Source organism: Columba livia, chromosome 2 (assembly GCF_036013475.1).
Source record: "Columba livia isolate bColLiv1 breed racing homer chromosome 2, bColLiv1.pat.W.v2, whole genome shotgun sequence".
NCBI classification, from domain to species: Eukaryota; Metazoa; Chordata; class Aves; order Columbiformes; family Columbidae; genus Columba; species Columba livia.
The window spans coordinates 5,625,612-5,653,454 of NC_088603.1; the positions used below are offsets into that span (position 1 = coordinate 5,625,612).

General features: G+C 44.9%; 1 protein-coding gene across 5 annotated transcripts in view; it reads right to left on the reverse strand.

The window, feature by feature from the left end:
* Positions 1-726: 726 nt before the first annotated feature.
* Positions 727-27,843, reverse strand: part of PLCD1 (phospholipase C delta 1) — a 57,612-nt gene continuing 30,495 nt past the window's right edge. For 3 of the 5 annotated variants that reach the window (XM_065050346.1, XM_065050345.1, XM_005509117.3), the window contains exons 4-15: positions 27,117-27,246; positions 22,925-23,153; positions 20,827-21,028; positions 18,984-19,128; positions 17,772-17,921; positions 9,707-9,874; positions 7,951-8,107; positions 7,515-7,631; positions 6,299-6,477; positions 5,640-5,772; positions 2,280-2,429; positions 727-1,921 (exon numbers count right to left, since the gene is read on the reverse strand). In XM_065050346.1, coding sequence (XP_064906418.1) covers positions 1,830-1,921; positions 2,280-2,429; positions 5,640-5,772; positions 6,299-6,477; positions 7,515-7,631; positions 7,951-8,107; positions 9,707-9,874; positions 17,772-17,921; positions 18,984-19,128; positions 20,827-21,028; positions 22,925-23,153; positions 27,117-27,246 — 1,852 coding nt within the window. In that variant the 3' untranslated portion in view covers positions 727-1,829. Of the gene's footprint in view, positions 1,922-2,279; positions 2,430-5,639; positions 5,773-6,298; positions 6,478-7,514; positions 7,632-7,950; positions 8,108-9,706; positions 9,875-17,771; positions 17,922-18,983; positions 19,129-20,826; positions 21,029-22,924; positions 23,229-27,116; positions 27,247-27,843 lie in introns of all 5 variants that reach the window. The other 2 variants (XM_065050344.1, XM_065050343.1) reach the window with 1 other exon arrangement.

Genomic DNA, 27,843 nt, shown 5'->3' on the forward strand with positions numbered 1-27,843 from the left:
CAAGAGCTGGTGCCACCACGGAAGAGGGGGCAGGGATGGCTCTGGTCATGTCTGTGCTCAGGCTATGTGGTACAAGCGCCATGTGTGGTACAAGGCAGCCCTGGATATCCTTCATTCAAGGTTTTTTTATCCTGTGGCTCCTTTTTTTATCCTGAGCCCAGGCTGTCCCTGAGCTGCAGTCAAGGATGCTCCAGCCTTGGCCTCCAAATGTGTCTCCTGATACAACATGCCCCATGCCAGATGTGAGATCCCATACCACTGCCGGACACCCCGGTCTGCCTCAGTGGCCTCTGCCACTATTGTGCTCTTGTAACCACTCGTTATTAATCTGATATGAGCCTTTGAGTTGTGGATGTAGTTCACATTTAATCTGGTGGTAGTTTACAACATCACAATATTGTAGTGAAGAGGAAAATTCAGTGATGTGTCCAGCAATGATTACTGCAGCAAAACAAACTGCAGGTAGGGCTAAATAGTACCCAGTTTTGCCGTGGCCCAAGGATCACCCAATCCAGGCTATTTTGGACTCAAAAATAGGTGAGGGAGCGAGTGAAATGGAATTTGTTTAAAAGGACATTAACCTCTTCAGTAGCAGCCCATCCTCTCCACTGCCAGGCATCAAAAGCCCCAGAAAGAATGATACCTATATGAAATTAAGCAGGTTTATCTCCAACTTCATGTGTGTCACATTCAAGTAAGACAAAGAGGCAAACAGTGACAAGTAACTGGACTTCAATTTTTTTTTTACTTTTAACAGTCTAACATAGTAACATAGTTGTCACTTCAAAATATATATTATTTTATTTCAACAATATTCCCTTAACTCTGTAGCTGTACTTGAAGAAAAACCACCTTTTGCCATAAATACTGTGTTGCTGTCCAAACCACTCTGGTTTTACCTTTACAGTGCAACTGGAACCAGGCTTAACATTTACAACGGTTTCTACTGCCATTTCCTCTGTGTTAAAAAATTACAGGTGTTTGGGGTTTTTTTAATAAAAACACAAACAAAGAAAGTTTTACTGTGTTAAAAAAAAAAAAGCCCTACTGTCAGTTGAGTGTATTTCCACTGTCACTGGCAAAAGACGTTCTCTGAGGCTCCTTTGAGTGGGTCTCACTTTGGGTTAGAGGGAAATCTGCCGTTCGGCAGCTTTTTTCTCTTTCACAGGACGAGAGAGCCAGGCGTTGAATGCAAAGCGACATGGCGGAGAACCAGGCACACAGGCAGAGTAGTGTTCATGTATTTCTTATTACAATACAAAAGGAAAGACGAGTTATATAACATGGGCCTTTGTAGTGCAGCTTTCTCTTTTAATCTGTAACAGATAAGAGGACAATTGTGTTCCCATTTAAGATTTCATATGGTGAAAGATGTTTGACATCTGAAGTTGCAAGAAGTCACCTGGCACCTGGCCACTGATTTCAGTGGGGGGGTGGACTTTTTTCTTGTGCAGATGTTGGGTTTTCTGTCCAGATGTCTGACCCAACCCAACCCAACCCAAGAGCTGTACTTTGCTAAAAATGAGTCCCTGTCCTCTTGCCAAAAGCAGAATTAAAAAAATCACGCTAAGTGAAGTGAACTAAAAACACAGCTGGATTGGTCAAAAGGGTACAAAAGGATTAATCTCAACAGCAGCATTAGGATGTTTCCAGCACGCAGAAGGGAGAAGGTTGATGGCTATTTCACATCAGGGGTCCCATGGGGCACCGTGTGCTGCTCCAGAGAAGGCACTGGGGATTTGATGGGACCCTTATGTTGGCAGACTTCGCACGCTGAATTCCTTCAAGGTCTGTAATGAGCTTCACTGTGCTCTGAAAGAGCTGAGCTGCTAATCGCAGTCCTGGATATTGATGTACACAAAGAGGGTGGAGGAGGAGTAAGGGTCTCCATTCTTGGTCAGAAGATGGATGTGGCGGTAACCTGGAAGCAGAGACACAGATGGAAAGTGGCCTTTAGTCCGGGTGGAAAAATATTTGCTAACGTTTGCCAAGACCCTGCAAAAACATTTCCTTGTCTCCTAGCGTTTTCCTCCCAGTACCCCACAGAACAGGTAGGTCTAAGAGGATGGCTTTGAGCATTGGTAACGCATCGTGCCCAAGGCCACTGGTGACAAGGGCATCCCTTCCCCTTGTTAGCAGCTGCCCAATAAACCATTTATCATCTTGCCCATCTTGGACATGTTCTGACCTGAAGCGTGACGGGTCTGGATCTCTCATCTAGGACACTGGAGCTTCCCAGGGGGCTCAGCAGTTGTGAGGAACAAGTCACAGGGCCTTACCTTGCTTCAGACTAGTGAAGGGAAGGGTGTACTGCCCGATGAAGTCGTTCTTGGTAGACATGTCAAAGTCTTCCACCACAAACCGGACCAGGGCAAGTGCAGGGATCTCTATGTCAAATGTAAATTCTTCATCCCATTTTGGGTTAAAGCCTGGGTAACACAGACAAAGATGGAGATCAGAGCTGCTCACCAACAAGGAAGGGAGAGATGCTCACAAGCAAGGATGGAGGTCAGAAATGTTGGCAGGTAGGATAGAGGTCCGAGATGTTTGCAAATGGATGGAGACTTTGACTGACTGACAACCTAATCTAACCCAGACCCAAGGCCTCAGGAGGTGCCAAAACCATTGTTTCCAGCTCTGACACTGATTTGCTACCTGGTATTAATAAGCCCTTCAGCTTAGGCTGCTCACTTCAGACCTCGGCACCACACTCCCAGAAGACAAGGAGAAAGAAGGAGGTCAACTGTTCTTCTCCACAGGCTCTTTGGTTGCCATTGGACCTGCTGCAAATTTTTACAGACCTAAATCAAGGGGGAGCAGAGAGGAGAGCTGTGTCTTTGTGTTGTGACAGCCTTCTGGGGCCTTCAGCCTCACTGAGTGCTCGAGGCACACCCATCTGCCACTACTCTGTACCTCAGTTTCCCTGCCTGCAAGAAAGGTTAATGAGGAGTGTCTGATTACAAAAAACATCACCAAGTCTATGGAAAACATATTTTATGTCTCCCTGGGCATTGTCTGAGGAAGCCAGACTAACACCACTTCTATTATGGATAAGGATCTTGTGATCCGGACTTAAAAAGCAAACAAAACTGTGACTGTCACATCAGATGAGAGATGCAGAGCAAGCTCAGTGCTCTCTCTGCAGGTCACGGCAGGTGCCCTTTGCAGTTTCAATAAACCACTCCCCAGAAACAAACAGGACAAGAGAACATCCTGTTTGAAACCTGCTGCCATCAGCTCAGCCTATGCCCAAGGGCAGAAAAAGTTCAGCTTAAGCCTTCTGGTCATGGAGGGTTTGTGGACGATTCGGCAGGAGGCAGAGATCTGCCAGATGGCCCTGAAGGTGCTGAGATAGGCCTATGGATAATGCCATCATGAAATATCTGTGTTGGGTTGGTGCACTTTATTTTGATTTTCATTGGCTTAAATCAACTGAACCGTTCAGGTAACACACATCTGCTCCTGATGCCCTTCACCCTTGCATAAAAAAGACCAAACAAAACAGTGATGCCAATCCCATGGCAGAAGCAATCATGAAATCTGAGGGAAACCCACCAGCCCTAGGACAGCAGGTTTCACTGTAGTGGTATCTGGGGAGGGACTTTCAACCCATTTTAGAGCCATAGTGAGATGCTCAGAGCTGATGAAGCCAGCAGGTTCCCACAGCCTCTCGAGTTCCACAGCTGCACCCCTGGGACCCCATCTGTGCCCACAGCTCCTGTTTCAGTCCCACCATCATCAAACCAGGTGAGCTGCTGAAGCGTGGCCATGTATCTGAAACCTCAGCCCACAAAATGCAGCCCTGCCTGCAGCTGCCCCTTTCTAGCACCGATGTTTTCATGTTTTGATTCACTTTCTATTGGGAAACACTCCCTCCAGCATCCCTCCAGTGTCCCTTCATCCAGTCAAGGTCTGGGTGTGCTGAGCAGCCCTGAGGAACAGGCCTGGCAGGTCTGAAACCTCCTCTACACAGCTTTCACTCGAGGCATTATAAAAATCATTCTACGTGAAAGAAAGGGCCGTGAGCTTTAGGAGCCAGGCCAGATTTACTCAAACAGGAAAGAGGAAAAAGGAAACATTAGCAGTGAGGAAAAAATGCACCCGTTTTCTAGTACTTGGCTCTTAGTCAACACAGAAAAAATCAGAGTGTGTGTGTGTACACACATATTATACATGTGTGTTTGTCAGTAGGAGGATGACAGTTGATTTTTCAGACTTCTACTGCCTCATTACATCCACAGGAGAGAGGGCTGAACTTGCCCTGTATGATCTCTGAAGGCCACAGTATTCAGGCTTTCACTGTATGGCAGAAAGTTGCAGTCGTGTTTGATGAGAAATGGTGCACAGGGAGGTGAAATGTCCGTGAGATCTCTGAAGTCAGTGCTGGGTAAGGCTTGAGCCCACCTCTTTGGAGATGGGGGCTATGGCTTTCACCCCTCACCTGTCACATTGTGTGTTAATTTAGCACCTGTGCCACTTTGGCCAAGAGGACAAGCAGATCATAGAATCATAAAATCATTTTGGTTGGGAAAGACCCTTAAGGTCATTAAGTCCAAACATTAAACCAACACTGGCACTAACCCATGTCCCTAAGAATCTCATCTCTGTGTCTTTTAAACCCCTCCAGGGATGATGACTCCAGCACTGCCCTGGGCAGCCTGTTCCAAAGCCTGACAACCCTTTCTATGAAGAAATTTTTACTAATATCCAATCTGAACCTTCCCTGGTGCAACTTGAGACCATTTCCTCTCATCCCATCATGAGGAGGCTCTGAGCTACAGGAGGTTTTTGCACAGACTATGTTACACATGAGAAGAGGCTGAGAGGTGGAGTTATTCAACCTGGAGAAGGCTAAAGGCATTACTATTGCCATCCTCCACTACCTCCTTACAGAGAAAATACAGCCAGGTTCTTACAGGTGCACTACAAAACCATGATGTATAATGGGCACAACCTGCAACAGGGGGATTTCTGGTTAAGAATAGTGATATCTTATCATCAGGTCAGTCAAAGACTGGATCACTTGAAAGAGCCCAGATAGTCTGGGGAATCTCTGCCTTTTGAGATATTTAATTTATCTGGGTAATACCCTGAGCAACTTGAGTTAACTTGGCGGTTGGTCCTGCTTTGGGCAGGGGCTGGAACAGACACCTCCAAAGTCTCTTGCAACCTCAATCTTCTGTGAGTTTGTGACACTTTTGAGATAAAATCAGCCCCACAAGAAGCCTTCTCTTGGAAGATCTTGGTGGGGTCTCTGGTCAAGTCCAGCTGTATGGAGGTAAAGAGCACCTGCAAAGCTCTAGCTCTGCAGAGTTGGCAGCCAGCCTCAAAGAAACTCTTATGGCTGATGATGTTTTGCAAGGAATTTCTTTCTCCAAGAAGATACGAAAGAACCCCTGAAAGTAACTGTCCATTGGGACATCTATCTGTGGAGCTAGTTCATGCCACCAGCAATCTATAAACAGCCCCTGCACTGAAGTAAGCCAAGAACATCTCATGTATCTGCGTAGTGTGTGAAGGCTTGAGGGCACCTGGGAACGTCTGGTTGAAGGGCAGCAGTCTGGGCAAGGAAAACTCTGCTATGGGAAGCCACCGGGTTACTGACCCAGGGGAGCAAAGCATGGAAGAAATCCCCTTACCATTGTTTTCAATGACTTTGGTCTGCTTCTTGTTGTTATCCTGTTGGACACCGTGGATCTCTATTGTTACCTTAGGATCAACGATGGAGTTTTTGCTTTTGTTCACCTTGGGCAGCTGCTGACCAGATATGATCTGTGGAGGAAACAGAGGAAGAGGTCATAACATCATGATGAGGTGGGGGAGGCTACCTGGTAAACATCCTTCTCCATCTCCAGGAGCATAGAACCTGCTGTGACAAGCTGGTGCTGGCCTTTCAGAACCAATGTTGTGACATCCTTCAGAGGAAGCAGTCATGAGCCAAAGCACCTAATGAACATTGCTCAAGCCCAGCCAGCTGGCAGGGGGCAGGCAACTTTTCTAACTGTCCCCACAATGATTTGATGATACTTGGAAACAAGAGTGGTGACTGTTGACTGCATGTCTACCTCTGTGTTTCTCTAATGACGGTGAATATTGCCATCAACCTCTCCTATGGCCAAACGTTAAACATGTAAGTCTCTGAAGGAGGAGAGCTCACACAGGACTGAAGCAAAGACCCCACTGGTGGGAAATAAATTAGGACGACATTGCCCAGGTGGGACCAGGAGAAGGTACAACCTACATGCCTCCCCCCTGAATGTGGATGCTACTGAGACATTTTTCCGACGTCTATTCTTACTTTAAGTAGAAGCTTCTTCTTTGTCCCCCATGTTCCTTCTGTGATGGATTTTGGATTGAATTTGGTTTGCTCATCCCGGAGGAATTCCGGCTTTAAGACATACCCAGAAAACCCATTGTCCTGGAACCGACCCTGGTAGACATCCATTTCTGTGCCTCCTGTCTGGAAATTTAGGGCAACTGCAACATAAATAAATAAATTCAGTCACTTTCAGATACATCAATGGGAGTCTTTTTATACTAATTATGTTCACATGAAATTGCACTTATTGGACATAAACACGGACACTTCGAAGAACAGTAATAAACTGTGACCCTCACAATCTGCTACCACTGAGGATTTCTTGCATTTGGAGGTGTTGGAGACAAGAGGAGCCACTACAGCCCTCTCAGTTGTCCTCCTGCCTGCCATGGGGTCAAAAAGTGTCCTGCATTGAATTTCTGTCACCTGGCTGGGCAACTGTATCTTTTAGATAAACCTATCCGCTACTATGCCGAAGGAGCTGTCTCCTGCATGGAAGTCAGCAAATCCTTCTCGGATTGCTTCTCAGCTACAAAGCCTCATTGCAAAACCTCCTGTCCACAACTGGGACATCTCCAACATCCAGCATCATCAAGAGAGCCAAGATGCCATCAGCAGCTTGCCCACTTATCACTGCATCGAGTTTCCTTGATGAGAGCTACAACATAATTCAATTAACAGGCTCTGGGACACTTGTTTCCATTATATCTCTGGCTATCAATATACCATCAGGGTCTCAACACCCTGGAAGCAGGTATGATGTGGTGCTTTGACTACAGAGAACAGCTCAGGTCATGGCTTGGCTGTTGTGGTCATGGCCTTACTCTAGGGCTCAAGAGGTCTGAGTTTGATTTCCATCTCCGCCAGAGATATCAGCACGCTTTTCAGTAAGTGGCTGTAACTCCTGGCTCTCTCCTCCTCTGTTAAATGGTGATAACTCTGCTCCCAGTGAAATTGCAGAGATGTGCAGAGATGCCAGGAAAGGCTCTCCTAATGGCTTTAAGGATGGCCAGAAAATAGTCTATGAAAAGTCATTGAGCATAGCCTGAAGAGCTGATCTCTTTCTCCAACCAGTGAGACTCTTTGCCTGTAAATGTCTTGAGATCACACATCTACCCCAACTGAAGCCCGATCACAGCCAAGTCATGGGCGACCCAGCCATGCTGACCCTCTCCAACCTCCCAGTTGCACCCACCGATCTGGCAGCCGACGTTCCACAGGTCGATGGGGTTGTAGTTGGAAGAATCTGTCCTCCAGCCTGCAGGGTAGATCCGGCTCAGGTGCCTGATGTTGTGATGAATAAAACTGGTTCCTACAGAACAAAAAAAGAAAAAGATGAAAATGGTGCTTTCAGTGATGGGGGCTGATCTACCTTTTCTTGATGCTGCTGTATGTACTGTTCCTCTGTCTAGTAAGTCTGGCTGAATGTGAACTACCCATATAAAATGCCCTTCTTGGTACCAGCCTCTATGATATTGTTATTCCCATTGTTTCTCAGTGACATGCATGGCCAAAGAATCAAAACCGATGTCTTTCAGGATGCCTTTTCCTCATGCTCAGCCCACACTAGCTGTCCCTTTATGGTGGACTGGGACAGAGCGTGGCCTTTTGCCAGGGCACAATGTACATACCAGCCTCCTGGGCCAGTTTCAGAGCTTTGCTCTCTGTGAACGATGACATCTCGTAGAAAGGCCGAGGATGGCTGGAGTCCTCAAAGCCATTGAAATGGACGCTCTTGCAGTAGACAACGGTGTCTGACAACTCCTTGGCCAGCTTCAAGGTGTCACTCTAAAAGGAAGAGAGGAAGAGGTTTGTGGGGAGTTGCTGCAGTCATACTCAAAAGTAATAATCATGTTTTGTCTAGGACCCCTGAGGCTTCTATTCTCCACCATCTTCAGATGAAAATAATGCAAACTATCAACACTCACTGGCACCTCTGTGCAGAGAGAAGGTGGGAAAAGGACAGGCTGCCCTTGCCATGTCCCTTGCCCTGCATGCAGAGTGCTAATCCCTCCTCTCAGAGCATCACTGCCCTCTCAGGCCCATCCAACCATATCATAGAATCATAGAATTATAGAACAGTTTGGGTTGGAAGGGACCTTCAAAGTTCATCTAGCCCAACTCCCCTGCAATGAGCAGGGTCATCTTCAACTAGATCAGGTTGCTCAGAGTCCTGACCTTCCAAGTGTTACTACCAAGAATATTTCATTTCATCTTCCCCATCTCTCCATCTGCATTTATTTGCATGTTATTACGTGAATGCGTATTTCAGCTCCACTATCACACCTCACAAGTGACTATGGCTACAAACACAGGAACAACCCAAACTGCCTGTGTTGGTGAGCTAAGAAAGGATTTCACACAATATCTTTGGTGCCCGAGCATCCTTGTGGCATGATGCTCTCCAGATGGATTATCTTTGCTGGTGGGATACCCTTTCTGCTGCCTTCTGCATGATCACTTGTATTTCAACATCAGTGGCTTCCTCTAGTTGCTAAACTTTACAATTGAGTCTTAGCAATGAGTTTTCCACACTGTTCTGGTGCCAAGCATGCAAACTGGAAAATAAGGGGAAGGGAATGATCCTTTGGCCTCCACAGACCTTGAGCTTTTTTCTCTTGAGCTGGGAAGTTCTCATAATATAGATGCCTCCTACTCCACAGCCACGTTCATTAGTGTGAGCGTGAAGTGAAAGCCACCAGCTCCCATCAGAGGCAAGGAAAGAAAATGACAGACTTCAAGATTATACATATTATTGACTACACCTCAGAGAAACAAACAGGACCCTCAAAGAGTGTACAAATCAGCAAATCCTTCCCTGCCTCCTCTGGGTGAAAAAACATGACCAGTGAGGCTGCAGGTGTGTCCCAAAACATGACCAGAAAAGCATCAGCCTCTGATAAGAAACAAATTAATGATGGTCCCATGACAAACAGATGTCTGGAAATCAGGCAGAGATAGATTGAGCATGTGCCCTTCCACTGCTTCCACAAATGCCACATGGCCTGTCCCAGTTGCAAGGGTCCTCCAGCCTTGCTTTAAGGAAAGACGACAACCTTCATACTTGGCTCTGCAAGATCTCTGTGACCAGGATCCTTAGCTCCAGTGATTTCAACAATTCACCCTTCCCTATCCCCAGCTGAGAACACACTGTCTTAGCTGGGAACATATTGAAAGAATATTTCAATTGCTTTTGGGTTTTTTTGGCATGGTACAAAGCCCACCTAGAAAGTGGTTTGCCAGCATGAGTCATGGGATAGGGTAACAAGACAGGATTTCCAAGTGCAGAACTCTGAAGCCTTCTGAAATAGCCAAAGATCTAGTTTATAGTTTTTCTGCTTCTCCCGAACTGCCTCTTTTCTGGACTCTGTTGCTTCTTTTACTTACCTTCCCCTTCTGTTGTATCTCGGTCTTTACAGATTCATCTTCTATTTCAGCAGCTTCATCTTCATCAGAGACATCCTCAGCCTCCAGGTTGTTGTTCCCATTTGCTCCGGTGGGGTCCTCCTGCCTGCTCAGCTTCTTGCCTTTCACAAGGATCTTCCCTTTCAGTTGCTGCACAAGCAAAAGTGAACAAAATAGATGGTGATTAGAAAATATTCTGGCCTGCCCTGAAGGAGCAAGGATATAACAGTTCTCCAGCTGCAACCAGGGCCAGGGCCTTTTGGAGTTGCATCAATTGTTATCCATAGATACAGGCAAAACTAAACCTGTTTTTCCACTGAGGCCTTGATCTGCCTCTGAGGCTACAAGCCACGAGCTTGAAAACGCCAGATAGCCCATGGCTTTTCCTCTGATACAGAGCTGTCCATCCTCTCAACTAGACAATTTAAACTGTTGTGCTGCTAGAGGCAACACAAATATACTATTTTTTTTTCAAAAACGAGTGTGGTTCAGCAACCAAGGCCAAGCCTGGGTGTCATGGCTCATGGGAGCTATCCACAGCACTGTTTCTGCCCTTCTGTGTGGGCCTTTCATTTAATCTACCCCATTCTCTGCAATTTATGGTTACAAACACACACACAGCTTCGGAAATGGTATGAGATCCATAGAGGGACTGAGGCAGTGCGGTCATTTTCTCCAATAGACATTTTAATGGGGAGATAGGTCCATTAATTTCTGGACAGGTGCCTCATGTATAGCAGATGTGAGATTTAAATATTAGGGATTCTTGAAGGTGAAACTGTAAGGTGCTGACAGCATAAGGAAGAGTTCTCAGATTCTTCCCAAGGACATCTCTTCTTCTGAAAAGAGCTCCTGCTGCGGCTGCTATCATGATACCACACTAATAACCAGCTGCATAGAATCATAGAATCATTTTGTTTGTAAGAGATCCTTAAGATCATCAAGTCCAACCATTAACTCAACACTGGCACTAAACCATGTCACTAAGAGCCTCAGCTACACGTCTTTTAAACACTTCCAGGGATGGTGACTCCACCACTGCCCTGGGCAGCCTGTTCCAATGCCCAACAACCCTTTCTGGGAAGAGATGTCTCCTAATACCCAATCTGAATCTTCCCTGGCACAACTTCAGGTCATTTCTGCTTGCCCTGTCACTTGCTACTCAAGAAAAGAGACCAACCCCCTCCATGCTCCAAGCTCCTTTCAGGCAGTTCAGAGATCAGAAGGTCTCCCCTCAGCTCCTGTTCTCCAGCTGAACCCCCAGGGCCCTCAGCTGCTCCCATCACACTTGTGCTCCAGCCCCTCACCAGCTCCGTTCCCTTCTCTCAACTCGCTCCAGCACCTCAAGGGCTTTCTTGTAGTAAGGGGCCCAAAACTGATCCCAGGATTCAAGGTGCAGCCTCAGCAGTGACCAGTACAGGGGACGGTCACTGCTCTGATACTGCTGGCCACATTATTTCTGATGCAACCCAGGACATGCCAATGTTAACACAGTTGGCTGCAGAGCTAATCCAAGGAGATATTTCACATGCCAGCCTCCAGCTTCTTTCGAAGTCCACATAAAACCCTCAGGTGAAGGAACACACCAAGAGCACGTGGTTGCTCGCAGACCACCATAATACTGATATATCTCTAGTTCAAGATCTGACTGTGGGAAGAAGGCTGGAGCCTGGAGAGTGCTGACTCTGGACCCGAACCAGGCAGCAGCGATATTGGCAGCAAGGAGCAGTTCTGAGAAGCGTGACTGCCTGGGTGCAACCTCCAGGTGAGCAGGTTATGCCTCAGAATCAGTTAATTCAGCCCAGGAGCATTCCTAAATCCTGCAGCTTTCAGTGAAGTCAGTGGGAAATTTGCTGCCACGTGGGTGCATTTGGTGCTCCTGACTTTAGAGAGTGCTAATTATTACAGAAAAATGCGATCTCAGAGTTATCCAGTACAACCCCTCAGTCTGCATAGCATGTCCCCCCTTTTTCTCAGTGACACCCTGTATTTGTCCTTTCCACAACAGCAAAAGCAACATTCTCAAATTACAGGACTGTGGAAAATCAAGGATATGATATAAATCAACACCCTTTGTGGGCACTAGCAAATTGCATCATGACTTTACAGAGCCCAACCCAGCTCCTCACAACCCAGCTAAGTTGTGGATGAAGTTTGTTTTGAGCTGAAATCAGACACTGGCACTCGAGGCAGCAGCCAAGAGCATATTTCTTCAGCTACCACAAATTATCTGTTTACACTGGGGTACTTTCCCTGTCACTCAAAAGCTGCATAGAGGCTGCTGGGAGGAATGTACCAGTGACTGGGAATAAAAGACTCAAAGGAGCAGCTGGAGGGTCATAGTGTCTCCCTCCCCTTGCCCAGACCATCCTCATCCTCCCAGCTCCTCAGTCGTCTTCCAGGCAGAGCTGTGACCTGCTTCCTCACATCCATGGTTGGGGGATGTGTCAGCTCATCTTCAGAGCCTCACTTCGGTCTGCTACTCACACATCTCTAACCACCCTCCCTCCCTCCATATCCAGCTCTTCCCTGTCCTTCCACAACACTCTCTGGTAAAAGGTGAAATCCAGCTCTGTCAACACTTTGACTGGATGAGCCTGGAGGGATTGCACTGAGGACACAGGGAGGCGCGCAGACAACTCTCTCTTGTCCTTCACAGGCTGCAAAGAGCATCCTGCTATATATTATTTTCTGCCTTTGCTTTCTAATGTCCCAGAAGAAACCTTACCACCTCAGCCCACAGCTCAACAGTAGAGAAATAGGGATAAGGTATTTGGGGCAGGTTGCTTAATTCTTAATTACCAGTAGGGCTACTAGCCCTTTTTAAGCTTGCTCAGTTCAGGACAGCTTGTCCAGCAAGTGGGAGGTATAATTTCTGGCACAGCCCCATCCTATATGGCTGAAGAACATCAGCAGTGAAGGCAAAGCAATGCAGCCTCCACCTCTTCTCCTCACCACAGCCCATACCACTGCTACCAGTGGGTCTTCACTGCTTCTTTTATCCCATCTAGACTGCGATTACTCTGGGAAACCTTGAATTTGCTGCAGATGTTCCCCACAGGCATAGGGGCACTGGTCAGCCCAGACTGTGTCATATGGGACACTCCACAGGACAATTACAGTGGTCTCCTTTGGCCTTGAAATCTAAGAGGTTGGCTCCCATCTGGAGTCCTGTTGCAGACATTTAGCATCCCCTTGTGCAGGTGACATCTGCCACACCTACAAGAAAGAGCAGTCTATGTGCCACCTAACTCCAGAGGAGATACATTAGCTTATTGGTCCACAATGAGGGGCAAGATTCACCTCAAACCAGAGCACTTCCAACTCCATTTTCTGCAGAAAGTGCTATTCTATAGTAGCATTGCACTGAATCCATCCTGCAGAAGCTGCCAATTGCAAACATTGTCTTCATTTAATATAGAATCATAGAATCATGCCAGTTGGAATGGACCATCAAGATCATAGAGTCCAACCATAACCTAACTCTAGCACTAAACCATCTAGTATACAGGTATTAGGAAGACAAGTCATAAATTTGAGTGCTTATCTTCTTTAGCAAGGTTTTAAATAAGGCGATACACACAGACACAAACACACACATGCACTTGTTTCATTTCTCTTAGTTCCACTTCATGTGATATTAAGTATTTTTAGCCTGAGGCAAAAGACACTCAGCCCATCAGTTCAGCTCTGTTGAGCAGATCCCTTGCTTAGGAAGAAGAATTAGCTGAAATATTCCATAAATATTCTCCAAGTAGACCATAAAGATATTCCAGCTGCCTGTGACAAGCCCTAGGAAGAATACAACCTAAGAAAATGTGAAAGGCTATAAGGACACTGGACTCTACTGAGAACATAAAGTGGAGTGTCTGCTGGAATAGATGCCCTGTAAATTGAATTGCCTTAGTTCTCCACAAATGGAGCTCCCCTGCTCTCTCACATTTCTGCTGCATGCTGAACAAGCTCAGCTCTGCAAATAAAATGGTTCTGACATATGGATTTGCTTCCTCTGGGAGTCTGTGAATTGGGATGTGGCAACCAAGAGTACTGTTGATTTTATCAGGAGTAAAGCTATAAAGAGCAGAGAGTTTTCAAAGATGTGCATACACGTGTTTGTCCTACCTGAAAGTTTCTTGCTTCTGTTAGGAACCTGAGAGCTGTGACAAAGTCTGACTTCCAGTTTTCTCCTCAGTGGAAGATTTGTAAAGTGATCCACCTCATCAAACTTTCCATGCCTCCAACACCTCCTTTCGAGTCAACAGAGAGAACTAAACACTCCCAGGGTGTGATTTTTCTTGTCTATTTGGACAAACACTTACGACGAGGTGGAGCACACCTCCAGCCACCTTGTTTGTATTAACTACTTCTCAAAAGGAGCCCAAAGTGAAGTGCTCACCTACACGGATATGCAGGTTTGAGCACTGCCACCTTACATTTTGCTCTCCGGATGAAGATATCCATCTCCCCAGGTTTCTGAGAAGCTGTGAGGATTAACATGTTCACATTCACCAGGAGATGTGCAGACCAGATGCACTAATTGATATCACATCTCCATTTGTGTGTGACTTTCAGCCTGGTTGCAAACTGAAATGTTGCAGGGCTTAACAATGAGTGGCACCAGAGGATGAAGAGGATCTCCAGAAATGGGGTAAAAACACATTATCAAAGGAGGTTTTGAGAGACTGAAGGAAACTGAGCTCAAGAACTTCAGCTAAGAAGATGCACTGCAGACAAGGCTGACACAGGCTGGACTAACCTTGGAGAAAGGCACAAAAGGCCAAGGGTTTTGAAGATACTTTCAAACTGAGTGTATGATGGAAGTGGTTGAGGAAGTGGTTTTAAACACCATTGGAGGTGTTTAAAAGACATGTAGATGAGCTTCTTAGGGACATGGTTTAGAGGTGGACTTGGCAGTGTTAGGCTAATGTTTGGACTAGATGATCTTAAAGGTCTTTTCCAACAAAAACAATTCTATGAATCTATGCAAAGGAAACCCTCCTGGGCAGATGGCTCCCAGGGTCCACTGCTGACTTAGAAACCCATGACTGAACCTAGTCTGGACTTAGCTGAGACAAATCTAGAGGTGTTCACTGCCTTGCTGTGAGCACAGGGCAGAGCACGTCAGCCACCCTGCTAGTTGGATGAGTTGTGCTGAGCCCTGCCTTGCCACTGCTATCCTGGAAGTGGTTCCTGAGCCATGTGGCTCAAAATTATGTCAAATGGGGGGACCAGACACGACAATAGACAGGACTGATGGGACAGATGGTGGGACAGTAGAGGTGTTCGATGGCAGAGGCCACTGCACTGGAGCTCCCTACTGGGCAGCTCATAGTCTTAAGGGTCACCTATCAAGACAGGTCTTTTAAATCCAAAGCTACTGTCATTGTGAACAAGCGAGCCCAGTAACAAAGAGCTGAAGGGGTGTCAGATATGCTTGATGCACCAAAGAGTTGCATGCACTGTTGATAGCTGTCTAGTCTTGTTCCAGCGCTGGGTTTTTGCAGCATTTCTGTCTGGGATGCAGGGAGATGGAGAAGGAGCCCTGGCAGGTCAGGGATGGCACAGAAGGTCCTGCAACCCAGCAGCAGAGATTGGAGCAGCTTTTCCCTACAACCCTGGCACTGCCTGGAGCTTTTGTGTGCCTTTTGGCCTTTCATCCTATAGACCTTTAATTTACTACTGGGACCTAAAACCAGCAGCTTGAGGGAGATATTTAGATGCTCTGTGTAATCCAACACTGTTCCAGGATGGAGGTTAATAAATCAGATGTTTGCCCTGGGCTGTGGTATGAATCATTAGTGTGAATCCAAACTGCATTGGTCTTTCTTTAATTACTGACTGCCCTGCTAACACAATCTGCAGCAATCCTTTGCCTGTTTTCATTTACTGCCTTTCAGCCCTCTTCCCAGTGACAGATCCCACCCTTTTTCTAACATAAAAAACAGAACGTCATCCCGGGTTTCCCCACGCCAGCTTCACAAGGAAGTGGAAAATCCAATAAGTTTCTGCTTTGTTTTGTTTGTTTGTTTGGCTGGTTGGTTGGTTTTTCTTTTTTGTTTGGTTTGTTTGTTTGGTTTTGTTCTTTTTTCCTCAATGTTTCAGCTTCAATGGATTTTCCACCAAAAAAAATCAGCAGTTCAGCCCTTGGCATGCTCTTAGTTCACGTTGGCATTTGTTCTCCCTTTAAACTAAATGGATACAATGGACCATATCAGCCCAAATCCATTCACTAAGGTAGATTCGGGATGTTTTGTTCCAGCAAGGGGCCACATGTCCATCTGGGCAATAAGAACAGGAGGTTAGAAGAGCACAGGAATGGAAAAAACATCTTTGGGAAGCTGGGGTCATTCCCTTACACCTACATCACACATTTCTTTCCCTGGTGTTTCTCCTTTCTGTCTTCATATCATTCCTTTGGTCACAAGGCAGTGTTTTGAAAAGCCAGCAGCAGCTTTCCTGGCCCTGCACTGGGGATAAATAGCAATCCAGGAGGTGACACTGAAGAATTTGATTTTTCCAACTCAGTAACAACCTGCAGAGACCTGTCTCCATGCTGCGTGTATCCTCACCCTGAGAGAGTCACTTCTTAAATGGAGGCACCTCATCTGTGCCAGTGCAAAGGTCTTGCTGAAGCAGCAGCATTAAAAGTTATGATTCATCCTAATTTATTGCACTGGCGCCTGGGGACCAACCCAGAGCAGCTTCCCTCTGTTCTAGGCGTTGTATCAAGTGAGGCATGACGCTCCCAAACAAAAGGGGAAAGTCAGAAAGGGAAAAGAGAAAAAGGGAGAGGGAAAACAAATACAGAAGATATTTTGGGTGGGTCGTTTTCCTCTCCTTTCTCCCCTGCTGACCGCCAGATTTATCCCACCCACAAACTCCTTCCAGCTCTGGCTAGGCATTCTCATCCAATCTTTGGCAAATTATTTCTTTAGCAAAGAAAAGCTATTTAAAGGGAACTGCAGCTATCCACACAAAAGTCTGTTTCTGTAAAGTGCTTAAGAGAAAAGAAAGAAAGCACAAACTCCAAGGGTGGAAACAGATTAATGATTCATTTTGGCTTCAGTTTTGGAAACAACTTTTCTTTTTTTTTTTAATATATATCAAGATTCAATTTCCTATTTTTTCTAATCGTCAGCTGATGATTTCATAGTGGTGGTCCACTGTTGAAGGCTGTATAGCTCCTTCCCCCTGCAGGGTCCCAGCTCATCTCCCAGCTTCATGGCTGCCCTGATTCATGGAAACTGAAGAGACATCTCTGTGCAACCTCCTGCCTCCCCATGTCCTCCACGGACATCTCCATCCCCACCACCCCAGGCCATTCTCAGTGGAAGGACACTTTGTGTTTGATACAGTTTGAGCACTACTGGTTTTCCCCTTGAGTTTTGAGGGGTGAGCAATCACAGCTGCCCTTCCAGCCCTCATCGTGTCCTAATCAGCAGGCTGGGTCACCACAGTAGAGCACCCAAGGCATTAAAGGAGGAGGAAAATGTGTGTGACATCCCTCAGCACAGAGCAAAATATCTCACCTACCATGAAATCAGGAAGTGTCCAGTCTTGCTGGATTAAAACCACTTGTAGTCCCTCCTTGTGGTGCTAATCTTCCCTGCATGTGCAGCAACCTAATAGTGCTTCAGAAGAAGGTCACATTCAGCTTTGGGATGTGGAGAGCAGACACAAGACAGAGCATCAGGATTCAGCTCCCCTGGGACAAGCCAGCAAAGCAACCTCCTGATGGGATGAAGGACATTCCTTGGTCTTGGTAAATGGACCAGGAATGTACTCAGTCCTGCAGGGATGTCTCCTCTGAGACATTAGACCACAAACAGGGAGCAACCGGGCATTTTGTGCTTGATGTGCACAGGCTACTTCTAGATACTCCTGTTTCTTATTCCACCACTGCCCACAGACAATCTCTGTTCCTCAGCAAGTGCAGTTCCCACCAGTCCTCAGGTATATTGTCCACTTTTTGGCAACCAGCAAGAAGACAGACCTCTCTCTTGTCCCACCCTTAGTAGGTAGAAAGTGCTGGAGTGGCCTTGCTTACCTCTGGAGAGGGGAACTGGGATTTGTTTCCATCGAGTGGAGCTACCAAGAGCATGTCCTCCAGGATTGTCGTCATATGCTGAGCCATGACCTTCTGCTGCTCAACGCTGCAGTGGTTCTCCAGGGAGATGATGACAGGGTATGGCGAGGTCTAGAACAAGACAGCAACATACATCATCAGTGCACTCTGCAATTTCACCAGTCTATAGCAATTGATATAAACCTCAGTGCTGTTTTCTCTGGAAATGAGTGCATCAACAGTAGGGTCTACTATTCTGCTAAAATGTACATTCTGCTAAAATGGATGAATTTAACTGTGCAGCAGCTCCTCAGATCTCTTCTGATGCCTTCCAGAGATGATGATTCAATGGACAGGGCATCAGGCTGGGTCAGAATGCCTCCCACAGACTTGCTGGGGCACTTTGATGAGGATCCCTGTGCCTCTGTTCTCCACTTGCACTGTGGACCACAGCATCTCCCTACCTCAGAGGAAAGACTGAGAAGGGAGGCTTTGATTTTTGATTTTGCTCAAATCCCCAGGTGACATGAATCCTTCCTCCTCCATTCGTACATAGGCTTGATCTGGTTCCTTGTGCCCCCCCTAGTCATTTTGTGTGCTGAAAGCATTGTCATTGTCACTGCTTTGTAGTCCCAAAGGACACTTGATACAAGCTCTCAGTTGCACTAAAAGAAAATAGCAGAAAGCCCAGTAAATCTGGACAGACATAAGGGGTTCTGAAGGCTGCAGGCCCAGCACTGCCATATAAGAATCCAGATTTGCTCTTTCCTTTTAAAGCAGAGTAGGAGCAGTTCCTTCACATCGGTCCCTCCAAAATACATGGACATGGGTTCCTCTGAACTAGGAATAGACCCTGAGACATCAAAGCCACACAAATCATGGGCTTGTTTGCATTTCCCAACAGGTATGCTGAAAGTATCAGGCATTTTCATTGTCGTGGGGTCCAGAATGCAGATGAGCTGTTATAGATTCAAATGCATCCTCTGAAAGTGCTCTGCCTGTCCAGCAACTCCCAGGAACGGATCACTGCAAAAAGCAGAACATGGATGCCCAGACAGAAGGATACGTCTTGTACCCACAAGAAATGCTAAGGTGAAGTCTTCATCATTTATGCTCTTTGCTGGAAGTGCAGAGACCTACTACCAGTCTTGGATTGTGCAATATGAGAAATCTTAGAGGGTGCCTTGTCCTTACTTTGAAAGCATAGTTCTTGATGGCCTTAATGACATCACTGAAGAGGATCTTGGAGGTGAGAGTGTAGCCGTGATAAATTATGGGCTCTGAATTAGGGCCATCCCAGCAATCCAGTTCCACGCAGCGGCAGCCTTTGGTGAGGGCTCTGGAAACAAAGAAGGGACCTGGTTGGGTTCCAAACCTTCTGTTCCATCGCAAAATGAGGGTGCAGTGGGCACACGTATTGCCTGGAGAGGCTGATGGGAAGTTTAGAGAGCAAGGGAGAAAAGAGGAGCTTGGAAAAATGGGAAAGCAGTTGGAGAAAGGATGGGATCAGGAGAGCTCAGAGTCAGGTTGAGCAAGGAAAGCACAGTGGGATCTGAGAAACGAGGTGGTGAAAGTCCAAGGTAAGAATTATCCAAAGAGGAAGACATAGTGAGTGCCAGATAAGAAAGGACAGTCATGACTGTACCCCAAGTCTTTTCCCAAAGAAGGTGAAGATAAGAGAAAATCAAGAGTGGCTACATTAGAAGAAAGACAGAAAGACAGTCAGTCTTAGAACCCAGGCCACAAAGCATGAATGATGTTACTTCTTCATCTAGAACTGATAAGACATAAGAAATGAATCCTCAGAGCTGTCAGGGTGGGAGCTGTGGGAATTTCACCAGAGTTGGGGAGGCTGCTGAGGGCCAGTTTCCCAAACTGAGTCCACAGACTGAATCCCCACATGAAACTCCCACCTCTACATATCCATACTTTCATTTTCATTTATTTTAAAATGTAGTTTCTCCTTGTACAGACTTAACCATCTAGGAGGTGATCTTATATCTCCCTATATGTTTCAGATAACACAACTCCTTCAACTCATTGCAATAAGAATCATGGGATTATTTTTTTACATCAAAAACGTAATTCTGTAATTTTAAGATTCTGTAAGAAGAATTCAAACAGACATCTAAAAGCAGACTGGGCCAGATTTCACTCTCTAGTCTTTTGAGCTTGTGACTCTGGACCGTCGTTCCTTGAGAATCAGATAAGTGATAAAGACAGAATTGCAGTCCTTACCTTGCTTAAAAAGAAACACTTTCTCACTTGATAAAAGTACAAAACATAGCAGATGTAAGGTGGTTGTGCAAGTTAGTAGAACCCACTGCAAACATCTGGTTGTGAGACACTGAACAGCAGTCGGTCGTTAAAGGCAGAACTAGGCAACACCTAATGTTCTGTGCAGGGACACTGTGGGAGCATCTGAGCTGCTAAAGAAGGACCAGGCATAAGTCTCCTGATCACCTACACTGTTTCATTAGCTCGTACCCCACTTCTTTTTGGTCTCTTCATAATAAACCCCAGCATGGTTCTAGGGATAGCCAAGAGGCAGTATAGATCATACACAGTAAGCGTCATTTTGGCTCCTTCCAGTCCCAATACAGCCTGCAGCTCTGCCCAACAAATCTTTGCAGCTTGTAAGCTCCTGGCACTATCTCATGTCATACTCTGGGGAATACTACACACCCCCTCAGCATTACACTTTGAAAGCACCATGCTAGAGGGCTGCAATCCAGCCTCCACATGATGGCAGATATTTTAAACCACTTCCAAATGTAGTAATTATACATCTTACAGTCAGGTGGACACCACAGGAGGCCCAGCAGAGATTTAGGTCAAGGTGCTGTGAAAAGGGGGGCATAGCCAACCTGATTTAGAAACAGCTCACCCTGATATGAACATGGGCCAGTCCACATTACCTGGTCTTGAGGTGGGAGATTGCTTCTTGGTCCTCTTGCATCTAGAGATGCACCTTATGTCTTTAAGAAAGACGTCAACCTCTCACACACATATAAACATGAACATGCACATACGTTACCTGATATAGGCTTCTGTGCTGCTTGGACCTGTGAGCTGATCTTCCATGAGATAGGTATTGTGTGAGGATGACACCAAGTAGTGACTGAGAGGTTGGGTCATGTCCTGGTAAACTTTACGGTGGGAGGAGTTGAATATATTCCCATCATCGGACAGCAGGTACATCAGGAAACCATCTTTGGTCATGGCGTTACCCCTCTTGGCTGCCAGATAAAACAGACAGAAACCACATACTGAAAATCTGACACCACCGGTCTGTGACATCATCTTCAACATCAAGCCTGATGCTCTCCAGAGGATCCCAAATGCAAAATGTGTTCCCCAGGCATTCAGCTATTATAATAGTAAAGATATTGCTGCTGTTGAGATGACAATGACAGCTTCATTTGCCTGAAAACGTTTTTAAAACCCCTTCACAAGCGTGGCTTTTTGCAACACTTATTGTCCATTGATAACACCTTAAAACGTCAAAGACAGCACTTACCTCACCACTCTCTAGAGATCTACAGCATAAAAATCTCCATTTGAACATGTGAAGCTTTCTTCAAGCCAACACAGAGAAGTTGTCAGATGTCTAAACATAGCCAGATAAATCCTGTATATGTCATCCAATGAATACACGATTTGCAAAGAGTAAATGAAAAATCACCCAGCTCTGGGGAGAAATTGAGATCTTCCTATCCCAAAGGACTGAGACAGATTTCAGTCTAATCCCCAAGTATGACATCTGCAAAGCAATGTCCCTCTCTGAAGAGAACAACGCATCAAGATAGTGCAAAACCAGCCTATTATCCTGAGTTGGAATGGGGTGGGATGGGGTGGGATGGGGTGGGGTGGGGTGGGGTGGGATGGGATGGGATGGGATGGGATGGGATGGGATGGAATAGAATAGAATAGAATAGAATAGAATAGAATAGAATAGAATAGAATAGAATAGAATAGAATAGAATAGAATAGAATGGAATGGAGCGGAGCGGAGCGGAGCGGAGCGGAATAGAATAGAATAGAATAGAATAGAATAGAATAGAATAGAATAGAATAGAATAGAATAGAATAGAATAGAATAGAATAGAATAGAATAGAATAGAATAGAATAGAATAGAATAGAATAGAATAGAATACAATAGAATAGAATACAATAGAATAGAATAGTATAGTTTCGGTTGGAAGTGATCCTCAGGATCATTGAGTCCAACCATAACCTAACTCTAGCACTAAACCATGGCCCTAAGAACCTCATCTAAATGCTTTTTAGTCCCCTCCAGAGATGGTGACTCCACCACTGCCCTGGGCAGCCTGTTCCAATGCCTGACAACCCTTTTCAGGAAGAATTTTTTTCTAATATCCAATTTTTTTTTCCTAATATCTAACCTAAACCTTCCCTCACACAACTTGAGGCCATTTCCTTCTGTTCTGTCACTTGCTATTCAGGAGAAGACACCAACCCCCTCCATGCTCCATCCTCCTTTCAGGTAGTTGTAGACAGCGATAAGGTCTGCCTTCAGCCTCCTTTTCTCAGGGCTAAACAGCCCAAATTCCCTCAACCATCTCTAGTTCCCCAGTTCCCACAACTGAACACATGCTCCAGACTGGCAAATCACTTAATTTCTGAGCAGAAAGACAATTCTGTGATTGGTCTCCTAAACAGCTATCACCTTCTTGGTCCTCTACTCAGAGATATCATCACCTAATGGCTTTTCAGGCACCCACATTCAAAAACATTTGCCTCCATTCCTGCTTTTGGAGAAAGGAAATATTGCTACATTCTTAACCTTGTAAAGCCACGTGAGGTTTTGACATTTGAATAAGCCATTGGAGTCTTTCCCTCAGGAGTTTCATCAGCCTCTGGCCAACTCTATATCAACCCCTCTACAGCTGCTTTGTGTACCCAAATCAAAATTGAAGAGAAATATTTCCCAGGCTCTCCTATGCCCTCCTCTCCTAGAGCTGCTAATGCTCCCCTAGAAGACAGATGTTCTAGAAGCAGCCAAGAGGAGAAAATGAAAAACATGGGTGCAGAAGAAAGCAGCAGCAGAGCAATTCATATTTCGTCAAGAAAGCAAGATTTTGAATGAAACTAGCCAGGATTTCCAACCTACCTCTTTCATTGGGCTCGTATTTCTGAATTAAGGCAGGGGCAGCAACAACAGCATCTTCTTCTTGTTGCGTCTCATAGAGGAACCTCACCAGGTTCTGGCAGGACATGAACCCTGCTGCATCCGAGTACTTTTGGAAAATTGTATCTATTTCCTTCCTCTCTGTCAGTATTTTGTAAAATTCCTCTATCTCATCATCCTCCAGAGCCTCTGTTTTGGACTTGTCACAGTGCTGTAAACGTAGAGGGGAGAAGGAGTGAAAACCTTCTTTCCTTCTGGCATACGCCAGCCGTAATCTGCACCAGGGCTACACAACGCAGAACACAAAATAATTGAAAACAGTTACTGGCCAGTGAACGAGAAGCACTTGGTCAATGACAACGGTTCTCATTGACAAGGCCAACAGTCATATCACAGTTACAGTTATGAGTATTTACTCATATTATCAATGTGTTGAAAAGCACCAGGCATGGCCTTGAGCTCCACTGCACTATGTACTGTGAAAACCATAAGTTAAAAGGACGGCTCTTGGCAGTCTAAGTACAAACCAAGGCTCAAGAGAAACGTAGCTCTTGATCTCAAGAGGTGGAGGAATATAGAAAAACAATCAACGTATCTTCAGCTATTGATAGTGTGGCCTAAAATCCAGTAAATAAAGTGAAAAGGGCCTTCTCCTTGATCTTGGTGAGTTTGAGCTCAGGCCTCAAGATACTGTCAAGACAAGTAGTAGGGCTGGTTGCAAAGATGGCATCAGAACTCGCTTACAAAAAATCCTGATAAACATGTGCATGTTTAGGTATGAAAAAATCCCTTTTCCCATGGAATTTTCCTATTCTCATTCAAAAACCACCAAGTAACAAAATGTCCACAAAATTTGAAGTCAGATATCAGCTTCTCAAGGATTTGTAATTCAAATTCTTTGTGGTCCCATGTCCCTCTATGGTTTGAACTTCTCCATTAGATAACAGCTTTGACAAAGAACCACAGCCAAGAACTTGGCTGACCATGAAGATTAGGAGTTTAAGATATACACGTTAGTGCCCCCATGAAGTACAACATCTTTTCCAACAACAAATATTTCCCGTTTATTAAAAATATTCCTGGATTCAAATTTTCATCAGAAATTACAATTTTTCTATGGAAAATCCCAATATGCATTTTGCTGTTTGTTCCTAGCAGAATTCTTCATGGAGAGGCGAACAGCTATTTTTCAGTCACCTCTGGGATGTAAACCTCTGCATCAAATATGGGCTGAGCAAAATAACCTACAATGGAAAGCAAGAATGTATCTCAGGGGAATCACTTATGGGCAGGGAGAGTTATACCACTTCCAAGTGTTTTTCCCTGCAAATTTCAGCAATCAACCCTCTTCTAGTTAATCTATTGTTATTATGATGATTCCCTCTCTCTCAATATCTATATCAAGCAAACAGACCCTTAACAGTAGAGTCCTCATCTCATACAACCCACTCATATCTTACATTTCAGGTAAGTCTGAAAAATCTAATTTTTGCTATGGACACCAAAACCCCTTCAGGACATGACATTACTTAGTTTTTGGCCTAAGAACTTCTCTTCTCCAGGCCTGAATGTGGAACAGAAAATGTGCTCCAGGCCACTCAGAGGAGGTTGTGGCGCATCTCCTTTCACCCTTGGACAAGTTGCTATCAGTTACCACGACTTAGCTGACAGATGGTGACTTGTCAAACCAGAGGAATTAAATTGCTTTCCATCTTTAAACCCCTATGACAGACAGAGCTATTGTCCTGGGTTTTATGACCAAAATGCTTATCTCAGTTTAAGCAGTCATCATATTAATCTCAGCCTAACTCTGCTAATGATCTCAATGATGGCCCTGGTGGCTTTGGCAGTGCCCCAAGCAAGATGATAATGAGAAAGTTTCATCCCCTGCAAATCCTCAACTGAAGTCCTATACTAGCTGTTTATAGTGCACATATAAAACCAAATAAAATGATCATGATGCACAGCATTTCATGAACCAAACCGATATCAAAAATTTCAACTTGTCCTCACTTCAGAATCTGTTGGGTAGAAGCTATGGGCTCATCTGAGGGATGGGACAACCTGTGAAATGTTCTACAGACAACTTCAAATTAGGATTGAGCCATCCAGGAATTCTCTTTTCCTTTCAGCCTTCCATGTGCATGTGGCTTTGGCAGATCTCACAAGCTAAGCTGAGCATGATGCTTGGCAATTAAAAAAGGAATATAAAGAGGGAAATCAACGGGTGGAGTATGCAGGGATGTCATAAATGACAGACGTTCTTTTCCTTAAGACATGGAAAAATTATTATATTACTTCTAGAAAAATGGCATTATAAGTGATGCGCCTTGGGAAGTGGTTATTAAAGGTTGTGACGACAATAGGACAATAGCATTTGCATCATAGTCACATTCCAGGACAGATCAGATGTATGGTGTAAAAGTGAGCTCCTTCTGCTTGGGCTACAAAAGCTCCAAATCAGAAAGAGAATCTCAAGCCGAAATACTGTGTTTTACCTCACTTGTACAGATCATGAACCATGAGTTCTGAATGAACTTTGACCTGCCAGAAAAAGCCAGAACCTTCCTGAGGCACCAGAATGAATATTCAGGTTGAAATGAAGTCAGCAATTGGAAGAGCTTTGCACAGTTTCTGGTTGCATTGCAGATGTCTTACTCAGGTGTGTCTAAAACCCAGATGTGGGCACAGAGTTATGTGATGAAAAGCAAGAATAATGTGAGAACGTGCCCTGCAGCTCTCGCTTGAACCCTCGATCACCTTTCCTTCCTGTGACTAAATGAAGAACAACTCGCCAAGACAGAAAAGATCAGCCTTTTAATATGCTGTAATGTCTCTCAGTCCATCTAAGTTTAAGTAGTATGTAATCTGAAAAGGTAATTGCTTTAAGAGCAAGACAGGTTCTTCCTGGAGGCAACTCAGCCCAAAAGAAATCTGAATTAACCTCTGAAGAGTCTTTCTTTCCAGTGGCTATACAGGAAACTTATAACAATTACATGCTTAATGAGGGTACTTCAACCAGCTGCCTGCATTTAGATGGGTTGAACAGAGGTTTGGTAATTACTTGGAGTCCTTAAGCAAAAAGAGACTTGAACTTCATCAAGTTCCCACTCCTAGAGATCTCTTGTAACTACTGCAATAGCAAAAGAGGTTCATTGCATGAAAAAAAAGACCGCACTTCTAAAAAAAAGTTAAAAAATAAAAGGGTGTCTTTTCAGATGTTTGATTTTTGAAGTGATTTATCTGACAAATGTGAGATGAATCCTCTCAGATGAGCTGAATCGCATCCTTCATAAAGCACAGATTAGGAAACTTGTACCTCCTTTTTGGGAAGGTCCTAATGACCAGCTTTCCCTGTTATCTTCTTACGGGAAGGAGCAGAATTACTGCCCAGTACCCGAAACCACACACACGTTTACCACTGATCAGAAAAGGCATTTCTGAAACTACCCACCCATGAACTCAAATCCTGCTTCAGAGAGGATGGAAGTTTGGAAATTATCCAGATGCTTTATCTCACCTCAGCAGGAAGGCTTCTTTAGAGAGAAACCAAAACCATCCCGTTTTTATCTTCTGCTAGGCTCAGTCAGCAAGCCAAATCCTGAGAATTTAAAAATGTATATCCATAGCTGGATTAAATATGCCTGGAGGTATTAAATCAACCAGACTGAGCCAGGTTTGCATTCTGCATTGCAATTTATCATAAATCTGGGGTGGCTTTTTTCCTAATTTGCACTTTCTTTTTATTTACACCTATGACTTAGCACCCTCCTCCTCTGAAAAGGTGAGGATATGGATACATAATTGTAACTAAACCAACTTCAGCCAGACTTGGACACTGACATGTGTGGCGTGGCACGCTGAACTCCTGAAACACCTGAGACTCAAAGTGCACTTGAACTTTTCCCTTTTTCTCATATTATCTATGTCTGCACCTCATCTTATGTGGATCCTGGCAATATTTGGCATCACAGGTAAAGAAAGGCCTTATTACACTTTCATCAAAAGCATTGTGCTGGTCTAACTTAGTGGGAATCTGCTGAGCACCAAAATCCAAGAGGTTTTGGTACAAGAAAAGATATTAGAAATGCACTTTAGCTTAGGTATCCCACCAAAGCTGAAAGCTGTGTTAGACCTGGACCTCAGCCAACAACAAATACTTTGATCTCATTACCTGGAAAATCTTCTTGGCATGATAGTCATCAACTTCAATGTTCACCTCTTTCAGGAAGTCCTTGAGCTCTTTCAAGCTCATCTTGTTGTCTTTGTTTTTATCAGCTTTCCGCAGGCACGTATGAATCCAGCTGCAGGATGATGTAAGGAAATCTCTCCAGGTCAATAGCCTACATACCACCCTTCTGCTGGCCATGGTTGGGGGCAAAATCTGTTCTAAAGACCCTGAACCACCTCTCCAGCTGCCATAAATCAGTGTGCTACCACTGAACAGCTAACAGCATCTCACCTTCTGCTCTGAAAGAGCAAAACGGTGCTTTGACAGAATCAAAATGCTCTATAAAAGTGATGCAGGAGGAGCTGGATCAGCTCTCTTTACCTTCTCGGAGTCTCTGGCCACAGCCACATCACAAAACAGTCTTGATTTCTCTTTTATGACAGAAAGTCCCTTCTGCTCCAGACTATTAAAAGAGGATAGAGAAGGGATGAAAAAACCTTCCAAGAGTGGTAAACTGATCATTGTAGACTTGACCAATATTCAGTATACCAAGCTGAATGGGGATTCTCCAAAAGAAAAATTAATGTTATTTTTTGGACTCACCTTCACCTTCTGTATTTATTTAGGGATTTCTACCTATGTGTCTTAAGAACTCTGTTGCAAGCAGAATCAAACCAAACTCTGTGGGTCTTGCCTTCCCCTTGTGAAATACGTGGAATCTATTACTATA